The sequence below is a fragment of the Leptosomus discolor genome, chromosome 8, assembly GCF_034619465.1.
Source record: "Leptosomus discolor isolate bLepDis1 chromosome 8, bLepDis1.hap2, whole genome shotgun sequence".
NCBI classification, from domain to species: domain Eukaryota; kingdom Metazoa; phylum Chordata; class Aves; order Leptosomiformes; family Leptosomidae; genus Leptosomus; species Leptosomus discolor.
In genome coordinates, this window is record NC_141398.1 from 34,723,943 (window position 1) to 34,745,390 (window position 21,448).

Sequence of the window (21,448 nt, forward strand, 5' to 3'; positions counted from 1 at the left end):
TGCCTCAGTGTTTTTCATATGAATAACATTTGTCTATGCAATGCACCTTGATATCCAGGAATGTCAGCTACTTTCCAAATGAAAGGTACACCTAAAAAAATAAAAAGAAAATTGAGAAAGAGCAGACAATACTTTAAACCAAAACTTGCCTATGCAATTCTCAGGTCCACCCCGAAGTTATGTGATTAGAAATATGGAGTACTTTCCAGGAGGATGAGGTACTTTTGCTGTAGCTAGTAAAGCAACTTTGGGTTGTCACAACAACTGTAAATAGACAGATAATATAAATCAAACTGACAAAATTCACTGTGAGAAAGTTCTGCAACAGTACAAGAACCATTATGACTATTTCATTTCATTCAAACCAAATTACGTTCAATAAATAAAACACAAGGTGATGACAAAAAAAACCCTCTCTCTCCAAGCTACTTACACCTTAAGTGGATTAGATTCTACACATAATGGACTAGTAAACAGCAGACCCCTATAAACTGAGGAAACAGAATTCCATTTCAAACCCTGAAACAGTATGAAGGTGACAATTGCAGAGAATTATTAGCCAAATGCTAGGCAGACAGCCAGAAGGCTTCAACAAAAATTGCCTTAAGCAAGAGCAGCAAACAAGGGGAGGAGTTAACAGTAAGAAAAAAAGCAAATTCACTCATGGGATGATATTTGTCACCAGAAAGGCCAGAATGACAGATGATTAAGATCTTGTTAGTCCAAAAAAAAATCCAAAAAAACCCAAAAGCTGATTTCATGTAAGAGGAAGTCAGTGAAATTAGCAGTTTAGTACCAAATACAAATCTAGAAAACTCCTCCATTAACAGCAGAGGGACAGCCATTTTATTCTGTTAGTCTGCTGTAATTCCCTTTAGAGTCCACTTGGATAATGAGCGATTAATGTCTATGTGGGTAAAACTAAAACTGTGTCCTAATTGGGTTTGGCTGAGCTAATTGCCTCTGATCAATAAAACTGACACACAGTGTGCTTGTCCTTCAAGAATCTCACTCTGGGCCTCATTCCACTTCCCTCAAACCATGCTTCTGACATCCAGTGGAGCAGAAATTGGTCACATTAATAGAAAATGGAAATACAGAAGAACTTAAATAGAGCAGTTAAGCACTGGGGAAATGCGTATTTCATTCAGCCAAAACCCCCTTGTGCTTCATGACACATCCCATCCACTCACAGCAGTTTCCTAACATTTTTGCAGTCCCTTCTCTGCAAACCGCATTTCTGTTGCTTCCCTCACACCAGCACTGACACGCCAGTAGAGCCTCCTAGTGCTGACACGGCATACAGCAACAGAAGGGGAGACCCTCCCGGAAAACCTCTGAAAGGCACAGGCTTTACTGAAGTTCTCCCCGCCTCGAAACGCAGACACAGTCACACCAGCATTTTTTGGCACTGCAATGACAAGGAAAACACGCGACTTTTCCCTCAAACAAACCAACTACGCTTTATAGCCACGGGGAACATCTAATCATATGATACAATGCCTGCTCTAGCAAAATTACACACAAGAACAACAGAAATTACCAGATGCAGACACAACTTAACTACTTAATACCATTCCAAGCATTGTTGTACAGCATTCACTCATACTTAATACATCTTTTTGACTTCCTTGACAACAGGGTTATACAAGCTATGCAGTCTACAGAAGTATGTCTTCTAAGTAAAGGCTAAACACGCCTGATAGAGGCAGCTGCTGTCAGTAAGACCATGGGATCCTCCTCCCAAAGACACAGCAGCATGGCTTCTTTTGAAATCAGTTGTTATGAAGCGCATCCCCTCAGATCTTTTCAACAGAACCGACCACGCAAGAGTCATCAGAAACAGCGTAACCTGATAATCAGCCAGGAGGCAGGGACCCGAGGCTCCTACCTCTGCTTTTTTTTTTTTCTGAAGATTGTCTGCATTGTCCATAAAAATACAAGCAAAACAGTGTAACACAGGCCTCCCCACTCTGCTGAACCAGGCGAAAGGAGCTTATGAAGGCAACACTGGGACTATGTCAAATACCAGGTGGCCACTACACACTGAGCTTGATGCCTTCCAAACCAGTAGCGATTTTTAAGGCATCATTCTGGGATGAAATAAGCTACGAATTGTACTTAATACATTATCAGTACTATTTTGCTCATTTAAGATATGTGCATTTCCAGAGAAATGAATACTAGCACTTCTCTAGTTTGTTTTTCTACACACAGCTGTGCCCTCTGGTGGAACCAGCTAATTCACTTCATACTTTGTCCTTTTTTCAAAATCGGCACATTCTAGCTGAACTACATTCAGTAGCTGGAGTTACGATCAACCCTTTCTTTTAGGAAGCTGTTGTATTAACTTCAAAGAATGTAATTGTACAGAAGTTTCAAGATACTGAGAGAATACGAATTATAACGTTTCAGATAAAGTCCTCATTTTTGAAGTATCCTTCCTACTGGTTGTTACTTTGATAGAATATTCTGTTTTGTGGTCTTTTAGATGTCAGAGATAAGGTCAATTCAAGTAATCTGGGAAGGGACAAAATGAGTTGAAGTAGTTTGCTGATCTATTCCAATGGTACTTTCTCAGCAAAAGCACATAAAAAAAGACAGAAAACTTCAGTAAGAGTAGAAAATACAGTTTCACTCCCACCTTTCATTTGCAAGCTCACTGGTGGAGAAACAGCCAGAGCACATGATCTCATTACACAGTACCACACCTGACAGGCTTCAAGCAGCAGCAGGTTTAACATTCTGTCTTCGGTTGTCTCACTGACAACTGCAGCACTGAGGAGGGGATGGTCTGGGCTGACTATTAAAAAAGAAAAAAAAAAAGGCAAAAAGATAAAAGACTAGAAATAAAGTGAGGACAGAAAAGTGGATGTGGGGAAAGGAAAGATAGCAGGAGCCCACGCCCTGCCTTCTAAGCAGTTTCCAAGCTCTACCACCTTCAGCGGTGACAGCAAAATTGTTGTTCCCATCTCCATGACTGAACACAGCCATGACAGCAGATTAAGAAAACACAAAGTCATCCCACTGAATCTGGGTAGGTTTCAGGGAAGGTGAGGAACAGCAGCCACATTGAGACAGTCACTCCTTTCAGAACATGTTTTCCCACGACATCCAGTCAGGTATAACTACAGGCGCCCCTAGAAATGTCTATCCTCAGGCAGGTACTCCAGTCCCTTCCCTGATATCAGATCTAGCAATTAAGATCCTGCAGAAGGGATCTGGTCAGCTTCCTAACTCAGCCAAGCCACCAATTCCACATCCCACCACACCCCCTGATTTTTCCCTATAGATCAGAAAGGTAGCAATTCATCACATGTTCAATCACCAGATACTATGTAAGGAGAGTGGGAGATGAGGTCCATGGAATTTCACCATTACTTCTCTATCACTATGATGTGCCCACCTTCAAAGTCTCTTTCATAGAAGCAGTGAAACTGAAATAACATGCTTTGATTATTTTGTACTCCAGTGAAGTCTCGTTTACAACACGCTTATCTGGGCTCATCAATTCCAACTCCATCCTATTTTGTTAATCATTATCTTAGTGCAGAGTATTATACATAGCAGTTTTAGTTTTGACTAAGCCAATCTTCAAATTTTCCATAGAAAAATATCAAATATAGAATAATAACTATCTTTCATGCTGCCAGAAAGGTGGTCCATTAAAGAGCTAACATCTAAAACAGGCCTTTGAACCTACATTAACCTGGAGATTAATGCCCATACCTGTTCTTGTCTGAACTGAATTAAGAATAATTTTACTTGCGGGACACAAATTATTCTTCCAGTTCTCACTAGGATTGGCAATGATTACTGTCCATACCGTCTTTGTGCTAGTTTCCAGGAAAGGCAAAAAACCCCCAAACAACCCAAACCAACTTGCTTTATCCACATAAAAAGACATTCTCTATTCATATAACATAAAAGCTTTGTGTCAGCTGCAGAGAGTTTATTACATCACTAAAGCCCCATGAGTTAGTACAGGTAAGAGCAGAAATTCTTATTAGGAAGCTGTAAAGGTGAGGCTATGACAGACAGTTCTTATGATGTAATGCTCAAATTTAGTTTCCACTTATGTCATGGAAAGCTGAAGCTTTGGGCACATAAAACTCTTCCAGAGATACCAAACTTTCTTTTCAGCATGCAGTGGAATGCCTGCAAGAAATGCTGAATCAGAACTTCACACTTTCATTTTAGCCTTTATCAATTAAAATGGTAGTACTGGAGTTTCAGAATTAAAGTTTATCTCAGGTATTTCTAACATTTAAGCTTTATATTGTTCCATAACAAGCTAGAAAAATAAACTATGTATAGAGTCCCAAGAGCTCTAATGTCCACTAGTCAACTTTTAATCATACTCTACAGATCTTTAAGAATAAACAATTACAAAATTTGCACCCAAACTCTAAAAATAGAGACTGTTACACCATACTTAAGGTTTAACCATAAGCCATCCCACCCATATTTTCAATTCTGCCCACCTATCCCACTGCATGTGTAATAATGACGTCACAAGATTAAAGCAAGTATTGTATCATTTGATACAAGTTATTTCTAGGGAACCCCATTGATCAACACTTCAGTAAACTTCCCTTGCCCTGTGTCAGAGCCCTGAGGGCACTTAATGGCCCTCACTAACCTCACCTGTGCCTTCCATCCACACCCTCTATGGAACCCCTCTTAAGCTTAGACCTGGGCCTTCAGTCTCTGCTTTACAGATGTGCAAAGCATAGAAAGCTTCTGTGTTTGTTGCAGAGACCAGTAGAGCTACTTATAGAATACTTGCACAAGATTTTACCTGTGCTAGTATCAGAGAAACAGAAAAATAAACTAGGAAGTCCTGTCTCAAATTCAGGTCGTAATTAGTATCAAATAACCACCTGTGAACTACTTAAATACTAAATGAGCAAAACAGGTCATTGATATTAAAAAGTTATTTAGCATTAATTTTATTTCTACAAAACTTGGTCCAAAGCCCCTGACAGAATTTCAGGTGGCACTGTGTTGAATTAACACCTGAAGGATCTGTTCCTGTCTCAGCAGCTTGCCTTGCTGTCTGAAAAAGTAATAATCTACGTTGGGTAAACCAGATGAACAGTTGTCATGCCACATAAATGCTGTTTGTTAACATAATTGCTATGTACATGAAAATTAATCAGTATGTAACTTGTGTAGGGCTCAGAATGAAGCCATGTAATTCACCTTCAGTGATGGACACGCTATAGCACCGCACTTTCTGGACAAAGATCGAGAAGAATAAGAAGCCAGGAAAGTGGCTACAAGGGGAAAAACCAGGAACTGGGCTTACTCACTCTAGAAACAAAAAAGAAGGCCAAGCTAAACACGTGAGCTGCTAACTTAAGCAGCTTGCAGAATCATTTTCATTTTAAGCTCCTAAGAACCAGTTAAACAAAACTACACATAGCGTATTTATAATTCACCATGGCCCTTGAGTATAGCATGTGCTTTTAGACGTCTCCTCCACTGCTGTATTTCTAGGATTACTGTGACTGTTAACGCTATCTCAACACATGTCTTTTCCTAAATTCTACACAGAGATAGCAATGAAATTGCACAAGACAGCAGTCTGAATAGTTTCTTTTTAACTGCAAAAGAAGCAAAGGAGTCCAAAAGTGCTTACTGACTGTGAATTATTAGAGCACCACTGACAAAAACATTCACAAGAAAACTGAAAATACATAACACAGAAGGAATTCATGTGTGTTCTCAAAGGAAAGGTGAAAATTAAAAGTTAAAACCCCTGCCTTGTTTTCCGAAAACTTTAATTCCCATAACATATATATTATCGAAGGCCAGATGACACAGCTTTTATCCTCATTTGTAATTAATGCATGTCTGTGAATACATCAGAAAAAACTTGTTGATTCAAGTCCTTCCCCTCTTCATCTGGAGAGCTAACTATGCAGGGAAGTGGAGACTGTTAGGCCAAGCAAGAGAAAAATACTGTCTAAATGTCAAATGCTCTTTTACGGAACTTCATACGCAATATGCCATGAAAACAGTCTTTCTGACCTCAAGATGAGGCGAGCTACAGCAATTTCAATGCCTGGAATGATCAACCCTATCATTTTTGGTTTAGCAGACATTTAGCTTTTAACTTGTATGGAGGCCACAGAGCAATACTGGTTTTCAATAAGCCACATCAGAAACAACCTACAGGTGCCATATTCTTCTAAAGCACAGAAAGAGAGAGTGAACGGAATCCTGGTGTCAATTTTCCAGTTGAATGAATATATCTCAAACCACTCTGAGTATACTTCTGCACTACTGAATGACACTCCCAACAGTCCCCCTCTGCATACATTCTCCTTGTAACAAATAATTTCAGTGCTTTACACTTAGATTTTTTGGAACTTTTAACCAAACTGTATTGGTTAATAAATGAAATATTTTGACTTTGAAATCTCAGTTGCTTTATGTAAAAATTGAAGTCTCAATTAAATGGAAATTTAAGATTTCCACGATTCACCTAAATCCCGGGTCAATGTTCCTCAAACATTAACTGAAACCCTGCAGTGTGGGAGACTGTCTTCCTATTACTGTAACTGTACATATAGTCACCCAGAAAGACCAGCCAACTGTTCTGAAAAGGTCTGGTCCCAAAACTGCCTCAAGATTAGTTGAATGACTCGTAATAGTTATTATCTGAACAGACAGAATCGTTAAGGTTGGAAAAGACCTCTAAGATCATCAAGTCCGACCACCAATCCAACCACACCATGTCCCCTAAACCACGTCCCGAAGTGCCTCATCTACACGTTTTTTGAATGCCTCCAGGGATGGCGACCTCACCATTTCCCTGGGCAGCCTGCTTCAACACTTAACCACTCTTTCAAGAATTTTTTCCTAATATCCAATCTAAACCTCTCCTGATGCAACTTGAGACCATTTCCTCTTGTCCTGGATAGTCCCTAGAAGATTAATCAAAACTTTTCACTGCGTTACTTAATATCTGTAATAACTAACAGCCTTTTTTTTTTTTTTGGTCATTCTTTTTAAGAGTCATCATAGCGTCTCCAAAGAATACAGCTGTGGGCCACACAGCCAAACTTACAGTTCAACTACCTGCCATACGAGGACTCTGAAGCCCTGTCATCTATCCCTCACTCCATCAACCCAGCAATCCCAGGGAGACGCAGTGGTTTTGCTTTCCACACTTCTAAGATTTTCCTGCAAAGCCTGATTCCCCGAGTTCACTCCTATGGTGCTATCACTGATGTCAAAATCATACGAAGGTGAGGGTCCGAACCCCCCACGGAGCTTACTGCCGGCTTTCAAAACCCTCTAGCTGCAACTTCCAGGGCTCCACATGCTTCTCACAACCTCTCCTTGAAACAGCCCCGCCTTTAAACGCCGTTCCATCCGGCGTTACTGGCACACCGGGGAGGCAAAACAAGAGCGCCGAGCTCCCCTCAGCATCCCCGCCGCTTCCCCAACATCGTGAGCAGGGCCCTACCGCCAGGCCTCCGCCGGAAGCGAGGGGGCGGGCCTTCCGCTGCGCGCCAGGGCGCCTACGGACCGCCGCGGGGTCGCGCCGCGCCCGGCACTGCCGTGGGCTGAGGGGGAGGCAGGAGCTGAGGCAGGAGCTGAGGCCCGCCCCTCGCCCCGCCCCTGCCGCTGGCCTCCGCAGTCGGAGAAGGCCGGGACGATGCTGGAGACGCTGCGGGAGCGGTTGCTGAGCGTCCAGCAGGACCTCTCCGCCGGGTGGGTAGTACTGTGGGGTGGCGGGGGGACCGGGGAGCCACCCGCAGCCCGACGGGAAGGGGGAAGCAGGTGACTGGGGGCTGGGGGGGCGGGGACTGACCCGGCGGGCAGGAGGAAGAGGAGGAGACTGCGAGACCCTCGGGGGGGGCTCTTCCCTCTCAGCGGCGCCGCTTGGCACTGGTAGTGCCCTCCTCGGCCCTAGGACGGTCTGGAAGTGCGGCCCCTGGGTCTAATCCACCCCCCACAGCCCCTCCCGCCGTGACTGAGGGGCTCATGGCGGGCTGGCGGGCCCTGGCAGCTGTGTGGCAGCCTGCAGCTGAGGGGAGGAGGTGCCTTGGTGTTCGGGAGGCAGCTGCGGTCAGGGGACAGAAAGGGAGACTGTTGGGAGAGGAGGAGGAAGATGTGAATGGGGTCAATTAACGCGCTTGAATTTTTTATGAAGTAACTGACCTTCAAGGTTTTATGGATCAGCGCAATTGATTAAAGGGCGTTGCTGTACTCTGCTCGGTATACAGAAATTTTTTGTTGTTGTTGTTTGGAGGATGAGTTATTGTCGCTTGGGGAAAAGAAACACAGGATTAGCGGAAGGAGCAGCCCCTTGCTTATGTTAAAACGTAGGAAGATACTCCTCCTATGGTGCCTCACAAGGTTTCTTTAGATAGGCCTTGTATCGGTGCTGTTTTTAGTACAAGCAGGTGGTCCAAATGAGCGTTACTGTAAGGCCATGGATGGCTGGAGAACAAGGTCGTGCCTGTGCTGCAAAACTGTTTCATAATGAGCCACAGGAGAGTATCGTGTTGTAATCAATTGCCTTGAAAAACTGAGTGGTCTTTGGTAGTGTTGAGGCTGCCTTATAATACCCCTATAGTAAATATTTATACATAGCAATGGATGTCTGTGTACTCCAGAAACTGAAAATAAATAGTTTGTAAAGACTAGAGATCTAGAGAAATTGATAGAATAAGCTACCAATCAACCGGATAAATTGCTTGTAAGTCATCTGCCTCATCTTAAACTAAGTGAAATTTAAAATGTTTTAAGAATATAGACAAAGGTATTGCTTTGTTGCTGTCTGTCTTTCTGGTTTGCTGTTTTTTTAAGAACTTCTCATAGGGTTTGACGCCTCAGAACAGTGTAAGGTTCTCTTGAAAAAAGTGGGTTTTCATGTGATGAAAGAGGATAACAAAAAGGTCATAACACGCTGGATCTGATGGTCATTTATATCTCCGTGTTACTGCAGTGAAGTCAATGTGTTTCCATGTGGTCTCTAATTTGCTGTCTTCCTTGTATTGCAATGGTTTGTTTCATTTAGAGAACAATCTCTGATTTCGTCATTTCCATCTTTGTGTTTCAGCAGCTCCGTTAATGTGCCCTTCTAGGAGTGTCCCATCTTTAAGTGTTATTTTCATCTGCAGTGTAATCTTTGTTACTATTGGGAGTCTGTATCTCAGAGCCAGAGTAGCAGAGGATGTGGGGAAAGCATCAGGTTTTTTCCTGTAGTGTCCTCATGGATTCTGGCTAGAACATGACTTGTCCTGATTTGCCCTCTTTCCCTTCCTAGGCAATGCAACCTCAGTGCCATAGTGTACTGGATTACTCTGTTCCCTACACCGGTAGTGGTTTATGTTGTTAAACCTCTAGCTCAAAATGATCACAACCCAACAGAAGTATTTCTGATGTCAAGAATGCTGTGGCCAACTTGTTAACTACACATGAATGCTTGCAAAGTGGAACAGTTTGGTTTCTTGAAACATATGAGGGAAAGGATTTTTCCAGGGATTCTGAGGAAAGAATATCACTTCTACAGCAGTAAGGGAAGGTTTACATACAGCTGAAAAAGATTAAATCTGGGGTTGTGTGGTCTGAAGAAAGAGCGGTTTAGGGTTATTAGCCATTTCTGTGTACCTAGAGCTCAGCTGTGTCTGCTCTCTACTTCTGTGCATCTCATGAGTGAGGTATCTAGATTTTTACCCATTTACTTGCAAGCAATCTTTTGCAGGAGAAAAACAACAGAAGTGAGCTGTGTTTGTCTGTGCTCAGGCAGTAATTTGTGTACTTCTACCAGCTTGAGTGATGTGGCTCACAGTACCTCTACTTTGTACAGAGAACGCTGCTGAAAGGGAGCCAATATTGTGTAGCCTAGTAATAAATCCTTTACCCTTTACTTCTGACTGCCTGGTAGATATTCTAGTAAGAGTACTGGTAGTTGTGACCCAGCATTTCCTTCAGTCCCTGTATGCAAGCGTGTGCTGCTGTTGCAGGCTGGAGTGAACACTGGGGAACATGCCAGAGGACAAACTGCAGAGCTTTCTGCAACTGCGGTGTTCTTCCACACTTGTTGCTGCTTGGCTTGGCTGTTGTGAACAGCTCTGTAACAGGGAGTAGAGGCTTGCTTTATCATGTCTTTTCTCAAATTGTCAACCACCTATTTTGCTGTAGAGCTTTGAGGTTTCTTCGTTGAGTTCCTAGAAATTGCTGCTGCTCAGGACTGGGGGGGTGATTGGGATCATTGTAAAAACAGCCTGAATATCTTTATCTTAGGGATGTCGCTCAGTTGCTAGGTCACTCAGGATTATGTATCTCTGTGTCATGTCTGGAGGATACTTTTGGAGCTCATGGCTCATTTCCATCTTGCTCCTGTCTGTGTGGCTTTATTTCTTCCTAACCCTTGCTGTCCTGGACAGCTGGAACTCCAAAGGGCATAGAGGCTGAGGCCATCCATCATATGTGTGGTCGGAGGATAGCAGAAGGTTTGGGGTCTCGCTCTGCCCTGCTGACTTGGCTGGCATATACGGGTTGACTGAAAAAAAGAGTAGAGAGTGGAAAAGAGTTGCAGGGGGGGGTCATTTGTGTTGGTTGGGGTTTTGGGCTTGGTTGATTGGCTGGGTTTTGGTTTTTTAGAAGCAAGATACCAGTCAGATTGAAATTTGCCATAGGTGAAACAAGCCTCAGATATGCTCGGTAGCAGCGAACCATTGTGATGCTGCTGGGGATTCTGATAGTTGGCAGAAGAAAAGTTGTGCTTGTGCTAGTCTTGTGTTGGCAGGCTTATGGCTAGTGGGTACAAATGTGTCTATATGACTGTCATGATTTTCCGTGGCATGTACGTGTTTTTGTAAAGGGTGTTCTTCAGGATTGGATTGGTTATTTCTGTGCAGATCTTTTAATACCTGTCTGCTAAGGAAACAGTGTCAAGAGCTGGATGGCTTGGGTATATAGCTCCCATTAAACTTTTAATACACAATTGCTTGATGCACTTGTAGAAAAAACTCATAATTTAGAAGCAATGTCGTTGGAAATAATTTTATATGACAGCCTCCACAAAACTAAGTGAAATTTGATTTATTCGTGAAATAAGCTGAAACAAAAGTAACTATGATAGTTTGGAATTAACACATATGTTCAAACAAGTTGTTCTCTGGTTTTGGTGTTGGAAATGTCTGATGGTTTTGTGTTTTGATTTATAGGTTGAAGACTTTGGGTGACAAATCAAGAGAAGCAAAAAAAAGCAGGCAGAGGTACTTCTGAATGTCTTAATGTATAGTGTTGATCTAGGATGCTTTCATTAAAGAAAAATTTGAAAGTGGCTCACATATATGAGCCAGCTACAGGAACATTTACATGTAATTTTACAGAATATTCTTTTGACATCAGAAAAGCTTAACCCTAATACTGAGGAAATACTTTACTTAATAGAACCTTCGTTGATAGGCCTGAAAAATTTCTGATAGCCATCAATCAATTTGTAAATGACTATTTAAATTATGTGAATATATACAAGATTCAGGTTGCAGTACACTGTAATTGTTTACAATCTTTGTGAATCTCATCTACTAAAATTGTAATTCAGTATTTTTTTTAGTGTAAAAACACTTTTTATTGTGGAAAATATATGTATAATGGAATGCTTCAGTTATCCATCTCAAGAAGTTTTAAGAATTGTGGAGTTTTTTATCTTTGCATTTTAGTATATTGTTCATTCTTTCAACCTGTGTAAACTATAGGGAAGACTGTTTAATGCCTGTAAATGACATCTGTGCATGTTGCCTCTTCAAATAAGCTCAGATATGCTTTAGTGTAAAGCATGTTCTTACTAAAACACAGTGTGTAGACACAAATTGGTGTTAAAACAAGCCCTGAATGAAAAATAAGGCATCTGAAATAACCTGTATTAAGTTCTGAAGCATAATGTTTTGGATGTAAAAGTTTTTTTAACAGAAGACTGGTTGTGTTGACAAGAGACAGAAACTAAACTAAAAACGGGTGAAGGTTGAATAACACTATTTTAGGCAACTGCCTTCTCTGTATGTTTCCAGTCCATAATGGTTCATCTGGTGTACTGTAAATATCCATCACGTTTTAAGAAAATCACTGTGCAAACCAATTGGATTATCACAAATAGAGGAATGCCAGGGTGACTTCTGCTTTGCTGATAGAAGTTCTGGGACAAACATAGCTTAGCTTCATTGTAAGGATGGCTGAGAGCTTGTGGGTCAGGACCAGAGGAGATGCCAGTAAGGGTGGTATTGAGATGGGAGTTTGTTACTGACCATCTTATCAGGGAGGGAATGGTATCTTCTCTAAACAACTTGAGGAATTCTTTGTATCATTAAACCTCCATTCTTGAGGGAGCGTTTAACTTCCTTGACATCTGCTGAAAGGACAACACAGTAGGATGGAGTCAAGAAGAGTTCGGGACGGTGTCAGAGATAATGTCTTGATACCCTCTTCAGAACTTCCTTGGCGTGCAGGAATAGCCTTAAGAAAGCCAGAGCTCACCTAGAATTTACATTTACAAGAGATGTCAAGAAGTAAGAGCTTCTAGCCCTGCCTTGGTAGTAAAAGGGTGAACAAAGAAAACGTGGGATTGGTGATGAATGGGATGGATAGCTTAGTGACCGCAAATGTAGATGTTGTTGAGGTACTCGATGCCTTCATTGCTTCAGTCCTCACAAACAGGGTCTCCCAGTCCTCTGTGCTTAGTGAAGGGGTTCAAGGAAAAGACTGACCAGTAGTGAACGAAGATCAATTTGGGGAACTCAACCCATAAAAGCACATAGGACCATATGGGCCAAGAGGTACTTCATGAAATTCAAGAGGTGCAAATCCAAAGTCTTTCCCTAGGAAGAAAGTACCCCCTGCAACAATACAGACTGGAGCTGACTGACTAGCTGGGAAGCAGCTTTGCTAAAAAGACCCAGGGGGTCTGGGCAGACAGCAAGCTGAATGTGAGCCAGCCCTGAGCAAGTTGGTCTGATCCCATAGCTGGTCCTGCTTTGAACAGGAGGTTGCGCTAAAGACTGTCTGAGGTCCCTTCCCACCTCACTGATTCTATCACTTTTCACTTTGTCGAAGGAAAAAAAGGTTTCATGTATGGTATTTGGATTTTTCCTTTCCAGTTATTTGGATGATAATGCAAAACAGTCTATTCTGGTAAGCTTCCAAGAGGCAAATCTTGGATGACATCAAGATCATTGCGTAATACTCCTTGAAAGTGCTGCATTGTTAATTTCCTTTAACTTATAATAAAAGTTGCCTTTACGTTTCAAGGTGTTATTAATGAAAATGTATGCATCCAACAGGAGATCATTAGAGCATTAAACTGGAAAAGGTTCTTCATCTTAGTGTTTATTTTTAATGTAGAATATGTTAACTGCAGTATCTTAATTGGGGGATGTAAGAACTTGTGTAGCAGTCTTGTTTTCAGAATGTTTCTGTTCACTGTTTTAAGTTAAAACAACATTCATCCTGCGTGTTTGTTAACTGTACTAAGAAATTATCTCATAAAAGTTGTTTTTAATGGACATAGTCAAAAAGAAGTAAGAATGGGCTACCATAAAATAACAAAGGGGAAAGAAACAACCCAAGCTTTGCAGTATTCTTGTAGGATACACAGTGTAATGCATTTTAAACCAGAATTGACAAAATTTTTGTGGAAGTGAACAATAGGGAATATTTCTGTGCTCAGGGTATCTGTCAAATGCAGATCTGTTTGCCCACTTTTTTATAACAGCCTTCTATTAATTAACAGCATCTGTATATTTACAATTTGTTTTATAGAACTGTTCAGTGTTTGCCAGAGTTTTCTGCTGGACTGGAATTACTGAGCAGGTATGACCTTCCATTTCTTTGTTAGTGTCTGCTTCCTATAACTTCAGAAATAACTTTATTAGGTTAAGAAAATCAAGGTGTTGCTAATAGGGTTTTTTGTGACATTCTGCAGTTAGTAGAGTGGGGGTGGTTGCCAAATTATAAATATGTTTAAAGCTTGCAGAGTCCTTAAGTGCTGCCATGTTAAGGAAACAGGAGTTCTGGAGGAAAAGCAACATTTGAAAGATGACTTTAGTTCATGGTCTAATGCACAAGGACGGAGGAGACCAGCACTGAGGCCCAGCCTGTGGTTTTAATTTGATGTTTTATAACATCATTCTGTTATAATAGAGACAGTATGCCTGTCATTGCCATGAAAAGAAAGTGGATTCCATGTGTTTTTAATCACCTTTTTTTCTGAGTAACAGAAGCTATCTGCATTACAAATTTCCTTTGTATTTTTATCTTAAAAAAAAAACCCCTCAACCCAAAACTATTATCTTTTTTTTGGGGGGTGGGGTGGGGTGTGATTACAGTCTTGTTAATTTTTTAAATTTTCTTAATGAAATTAGGCTCCAAGTAGTGCTTAAGACTTTTGTGTGTAGTCTTATAAATATTGCTGCATCCGTTTAGCTCTCAATGTAAGCTAGCAGATTAAAAAACATAAATCACTTTTTCTTTGAAAGAAGTTATTTCTTACAGTATATTTGTCTTGGTAGAACAGTAAATACCAGAAATTTTAAATTGTTATTTCTGGTAGTCCCTGTAAATATAAGCGCAGTGGTATCCGGGAAATCCTCTCCTTTTGTAAGGGTAACACAGTGATAATAGTCATTTATCTTTCTTCTCTTCAGATACGAAGATGCTTGGGCTGCCCTTCACAAAGGAGCCAAAGATTGTGCAGAAGCTGGAGAGGTAAGAAAAAAATAACAATGCCACACTGGAAATATTTTTAAATGTGTAAATAATTTTAAACTAAAATTTTTAGTACCAGCATACTGCGTTGACCCTGACCACTAGGTAGGCACCTGCACAGCCTTTTTCTCTCCCCCACCAGTGTGACAGAGGATAGAACAAGAAGAACAAAAATGAGAAAACTCATGGTTCATGATAAAGGCAGTTTAATAATTGAAGGACGGAGGCAGAACAGTCACTAGCAACCTCCCACAAGCAGACCAATGCCCAGCTAGTCTGAAAGAAATGGTTACACCGGAAGACCAAACGCTAGACCGTAGTTTTTATTGTTGAGCATGATGTTATGTGGTATGAAATATCCCCTTGGCCAATGATCAACTGTTCTGACTATGTCCCCTCCCAACTTCTTGCCCGCCCCCAGCTTACTCACTGCAGGAGAGGTGGCAACGAGTGGGGAAGAGAGAAAGCCTTGACACTGTGCAAGCGTTGTTCAGCAATATCCAAAACATTGGTGTGTTATCAACACTGTTTTGATCAGAAATCTAAGGCACAGCACCATATGGGCTGCTATTGAAGAAAATTAACTCTGTCCCTGACAGATCCAGTAAAACCAGTATAATAAAAAAGTGATGCTCTCTACTGCTGCTTGGGAAAACCGCCAAGTTGCATTGTTTTTTACTGTGGTTTTAAGATATTATTTGACAGAAAGAAAGAAAACTTCCATTAAGTGCTACCAATGCATTGCTCTGCTGTTCTGGAGGTCCACACCAAACTTTCCATTTCAAACCCTGTTTAAGGGACAGACAGTGTAAGCTGGGTGGCCATGATGTAGATCAGGACTGAGCTGTAGAGTTCTCTATCTTGGCTGAAATCTTCACTTTGGCCAGCTGCATCCTCCCTGACTCTTCTGGTTTCCTTAGGAGGCTTCTCTGTACCTTTTTCCAATGGATAAAAACCTCACTGCTTAATGTATTTTGAAGAGGTAAGAAAGGTATTACCTTATGTTCTTATTTCTCTTGCCTGATGGCATGGCCCACCTTTTCCACCTGTTCCAGTAAAAACATTCTGTTATTAGAGATTAAATTCTCTCTGCCAGCTTTGTGTGCTTTACTGCTCATGATGATTTTTTTAGGAGATCTCTTAAATGACTTGCTTACCATTTATTAGTACTTGGCAATAGTTTACTTTAAAAATTGTAGTTCTGAAAACAATGTGAGGTTTCATATATGTAAAACCAATGTAACCTCAATCTCACATATCATGACTGCTTGGGAAAATGTGAATGAAAATCTTCCAGAAAGACTTTGAAATCTTTCCCTGAAATTCAGATGTTTACTTTTTGGATAATCTGAAACATGTATTGCTTGTGTGGGTTTTTTTGGTTGGTGGTTTTTTTGTTTTTTTTTTTTTTAATTAAAGTAGAAAATACGGGGTTCAATAAAATAAGAATTGTGTAAGCACACGAGATTGATTGTGCTGTCAGACCTAAAGGTCCACTTGTCCGGTACTTTGTTTCTGGCACTGTCCAGTTGCAGATGAACTAGTCCTGCTGTCGTCTTTATAAATGTTGAATAGAGAAAGTGTAAATTTCAAGCTTTAATTGCTGCCTACAGTCTTAGTATGTTAAATGATAGATGCTAACTACCAGTTCCATCTACAGAATTGTCCTAAAAATACTGCTTTTAGATTATTGCAGTGTTAGCTGCATTCAACTATTTCTGGGCTGAAATGTTTTTAAATGTTTTTCTGGTGTTTGCCCCCATCTTGTGGTGGGGTTTTTTTGTTTGTTTGTGTTCTGGTTTGGCTGGGAAAGAATCACAGCCCAGCCATGCTAGGCAGGCTCAAGTCAGCCAGGGCAGCCGACCTGAGTTAGTTACAGATGTAGCCCATCCCATAATGTCATGGTCATTATAAAGGGGGAAGGTTTGCTGAGGAGAGAGGGGTCCTGTGTGATTCCTCCTGGGGTTCCTCCTGCTCCTCCTCTGGCTTTTCCTTGCTGCTGAGGACTGGATGTTCATTGGGCTGAGGATAACTCTGTATATGTCTGTGATGTTGGTGTTATCTCATTAAAATCTGTTCTCACTTCCACCTTAAGAGTGGGTCTGCTCTCCTTTTTCCTCATTCCCCTTCCTGGCTGGTAAGGGGTTATTGAGTGATAGAGCGACTGTTACAGTTTAGCCCTGGGTACAGGCTAAATGTAGACAGTTTTCTTCACTGTTTAACTGATATAAAGCCCATATTTCATTCTCAAAAATAGACTTGGCTTTATTTAAATAAGGGTGTTGGTCTTCTGAAGTGTTTCATTACTCACTGGCCTTTGGAGTAAGTTTTCAGACCTTGTCTGGTAAAACAGGGTGGCTTTTTTAAGGTAGCCAGAGGAATTTGGAAATGGAGGAAGTTGTCGTTCTTCTGGAAGTATCTGTTTGAAGTGGGTAGAACTGTAAATCATTGAGAACTGCTTTTGCCCACTGCTCAGGTTTTTTCTGTTTCTGCAACTAAATTCTGCAAACCATGAGGAATCTAGAATGCAGATATAGCCATGGGCTGCTGTTGTGTGCAAAAGGAAGAATGGGTAATGGAACTAAGAGGAGGGAAACTATTATTGAATCATCTTAAGTGCCATATATAAGGGAAACATTTGCTACCTAAGATCTCCTGATCTGACTGTTTTTCATGGAATCTGACTTACATAAATAAGACTTTTAAGGAGTGTATTCATAAAGTATTTCCTACATTGATTAGTATGTTGCAAAATAACTTTTTATCATGTTTTGATCAATGCATTTTAATATAACTGTTTCATACTACAGGGGCTTTCTTGACCATGTTTAATACTTACTTGAGAGTACACAAGTGACAGTGCTATATGATTGCTGTGCTGACCTTATGCTTGCAGATGCACGAATTCTTAAAATTAGTCAAGATGCTGGTAAATAGGTTGATAAATTTGCAAGTAAACGAAAGAACCTGTTTGTTTCAGCTGGTGGATAGTGAAGTTGTGATGCTTTCTGCACACTGGGAGAAGAAAAGGAACAGTCTGGTGGAACTACAGGATCAGCTTCAACAAGTACCTGGGTTTTTAGCAGATCTGGAATGCCTCACAGCAAGCCTAGGTAAGGTTTTATAAACATAACAGGCATTCAAGTCAGTACAGAGGATTAGACTGAAGTTCAGCTGTTGCAAACTTTGCAATTATAAAATTTAATTTTGCTTCTCAAACACATCCTTTCTGTTATAAAACAATAGTTCTTAAAAAAATACCTCATGTTTGTTACATGTGAACTTTGGGTTCCAGTTTTTAGAACTTTAGCAAATGTTAACCTGACCATTTAATTTGAAAGATGAAAAGATGAATCCTTTAGTGCACTACTTCTGGAAGCCTCTCATACAAAACAGTTGATCCGCTGTTGCAAATGAAATTAGAAAAAAATGTTCTGGCCTCTTAGTCTCTGAAAAGCTCTAGTGTTCCTGAGCCTTGAAACGGGGATGCAGCGTTTGACAAGTAGCAAGCCTTTCTGGCAGCAGTAGGCCCCTCGCTGCCTCCATGTAAATCTGTTCAAGTTGCATCAAATTAAAGTTTTGAAAAAGCTGTTGTCTATGCATGACCTTTAGTAGCTGAGTTCTCCAGGGACTCTGCCTGCACTATTCCTCCACCAGCTGGGAAGTATGCAGAAATTCTTCATGTAATTGTAGCTCTTGTTTTTTGTGAGGTGGGCTGGATTTGTGTGCTGGCATCTGATTTCAAGAAAAGGAGAGTTCTTTTCTATGTTCAGAGGCTGATTTCTCATTCTTCTATGGTCAGTGGATACGCACAAATTTGCTTTTGTTCCTAGGTAGGCTGGGAATAACTTTGCTATTTCTTTCTGAACCAAGGAATATATTTAATTTTTATTACAATTTTTTTATACCACCTTATTTAGTAAGGTTTTATCATGTGTGGTAGCTATTTAATGTTGGCTTTTTGGAAAGCTCAATTATTTTCTAAGGAAATATCAATTCAAACAGTAATTCATTTAAATACTGATTTTAATATCACGCACAAAATGATGCAGTCCACTGGTAGACCAAAGATAAACAATATAATAAAACCTAGAGGAATTTTCTTTGTAGTTCATAATGGCAGATGCTATAAATCCTGATGCACTGGGGTTACCTTCCCATTCCTAACACTATAGTTTTATGAACCAGAATTAATCTCACTCTGATTGTAGAATTACTTGGGGAAGGCTCACTGTCTCTAGAACATCTTTGTTACTGTAGAAGCAGGATTTAAGGAAGCATTAACCAGTCTGCTTAGGGAAGCTAAGGAAATTTGAAGTCTACTGCTAAGGTTGTGAGATTTGAACCAAATCTTCTAGCCTCACATTGTGTCACATTTCAAGTAATTCACCTGGAGATTTTTGTTAGTTCCTCCTAACCGCTGTGAGTTTTTTTTGAATTGGTTTTATAGAGTCTACTTGAAGAGAAAGTTATAATCTGTACCGAATTCAACATCTACACGGCTGGAAGTGATTTAACAGAAATTTGCTGTGATATTCTGCTCACTGTTTTTATAACTCTGAACAATCTGCTTTTTATAAATGTAAAGTGTATTCACTTTTCTAAGAGATGATTAATATTGTGTGAATTTTAGATACTAGTGAAACAGTCTGGGGAAAAAAAAAACCACAAAAAATAATTATGAACTTCCGTGTCCTGCATTGTGTATCCAAGATGTAATTTGGCTAATCTTCATTGTTTCAGGAAAGCGATAGGTCTGTGTTATGAAATGATACGCTTCTACTATATATATTAATGCTTTTATTTTGAAAGTAGCTAGATAGGGAACCCTGGCTGCTTTTGATAAAAGAAATTTCAGTTAATGGAAATGAGTCTTTTTAGTTACCTTCTTAAAGTTGGCACGAGTCATGTACCGATTCTTCAGCTTTTGCTGTGTTTCAAAGACATATTTTCATTAGCACTTTTATAAATAAAGTCCTTTAATTTAGGTACTCACATTATCAGTCATCCCTCATTTCAAGTAAAAAGCTGTGTCTTCGTTTGGTAAATTTACTGTATTACGCAGTGTCTTGTAGCTGTTGAAAACACTGAAGAAAAAATTGCTCCCATGTAAAAGTGAAGAGGACAGTTATTGCCCTTTCAAAGTCCAGAATTTGAATCATCACTTAAGCCAATTTTTGAGATTTAGAAAATGTCTGCTTGCCAATATCTGACGTACTTGTCTTAATATGACATGCAGCTCATGTTTGAGCAAGGACATTTTGCTCAAATACCTGTTTTGATTTCAGCAAATGAACATGCACAAACCTTGATCCAAACCAAATTTTCATTACATTTTTTTTTGTTTTTTAAACCTCTAATGTTAAGCATCAACTTGATATTGGTTTCAGAAAGGCTGGCCATGAACATAAATGACAGATACAATGTAGGGTGAAAATATTTAGACTGGTGATACTGGGAAGAAAATAAGGCTGGGTATATATTCACAGAGATAAAAGCCATTGCTTCGTAATCTTTAATAAATATTTTTTTCTAAGTATGGGTAAGATGAGTGTGTAAATCCATTAGGGAAACAGAAACTTTTTGCACTGCTTGGGGGAGGTATTCTTGTTTATATCTTGAGCAGAAGGATGCTTTATTTTCAGATTGTGTCAAGTATGAAAGTTGCCATTTTCTAGCTTTGCAAATTCAATCCAGTTTGTTCAGAGAAGCACAAGTATTTTGCAGAAAAGAAAAAAAAAAAAAAGGCCATGGATCCTTTGTTTCAGAAGTGGTATTAAAGTCTTCTTAATGGCCCCTTCAGATATTAAGGAAATGTAGTAAAACTTGCGAAATAGAAGATTGTGGTTGATTATAATATCTTTTTCATTAAATACAAGATTTTGGTTTTGGTAACGTTTGAACTACTTTAAGAACTTAATACCCCGTATTTTGGGTACTTGTATTGCAGCAAAAAAGTATGTTTTAATGAAGCATACTTATTTTTTAATTTTTTGATAAAAATGCCAAAGATTTTTCCAATTGGAATAATGCAATATACTTCCAGCAACATCTTGTGTTCTGAAATTATAGAATTTAGGTTTTGTTCGTTTCATCAGTTTGTAGACAGCCTCTAAAGCAGCACATTTAAGGAGGAAATAGTGAGTAACAGTCCATAGACTTACTTCTTTGGGCAAGACATGAGTGTCTTTGGCGAAGGTAAGTCATTAGTCTGCTGTTATCTATTTATTAATTGTGGCTTGTGTTAAGATTTAAATACTAGTAGATATTGGTCAAGTAAAAGGGAATTTAAGACCAGGCAATATATTAAGATTTTTCACAGAGCTGACATTTGAATTAGGACTTCTGAATTGTTTTGTTACTTAAATGACAGTTTCCTTTTCATTAGCATCTATCTAGAGTTGATAGCTCTTGAAAAAGAGCTGGATACATGTTTTGTAATGCAGAAATCTAGAACACATAATCCATTAGAAGACTGTAGTTTTTAGTGGTTTCTTTTGATTTTAAAATTATTTTTAAAGTTAGGAGAGCTGTAAAAACTTTTACTGTAAAAGAGTAATGATTTGCAGTTGGGAAAATGTTTAAGGAAAATAATGTTTTATTTATTAACTAAAACAGTTTTTCTAACTGGTTGACTAGTCGGTTAAAAACGACATACTTTTCTTGCTTTTGTGAGTTTCATCATTTGTGATGAAACGGCATTTATCTTTTACTG

At 39.8% G+C, this 21,448-nt stretch overlaps 1 protein-coding gene across 2 annotated transcripts in view; it reads left to right on the plus strand.

Moving 5' to 3' along the window:
* Positions 1 to 7,652: 7,652 nt before the first annotated feature.
* DTNBP1 (dystrobrevin binding protein 1) overlaps positions 7,653 to 21,448 on the plus strand; it is a 72,242-nt gene continuing 58,446 nt past the window's right edge. The window contains exons 1-5 of one of the 2 annotated variants that reach the window (XM_086469573.1): positions 7,653 to 7,728; positions 11,196 to 11,246; positions 13,789 to 13,839; positions 14,673 to 14,733; positions 17,714 to 17,846. In XM_086469573.1, coding sequence (XP_086325699.1) covers positions 7,673 to 7,728; positions 11,196 to 11,246; positions 13,789 to 13,839; positions 14,673 to 14,733; positions 17,714 to 17,846 — 352 coding nt within the window. In that variant the 5' untranslated portion in view covers positions 7,653 to 7,672. Of the gene's footprint in view, positions 7,729 to 11,195; positions 11,247 to 13,788; positions 13,840 to 14,672; positions 14,734 to 17,697; positions 17,847 to 21,448 lie in introns of both variants that reach the window. The other variant, XM_086469574.1, reaches the window with a different exon arrangement.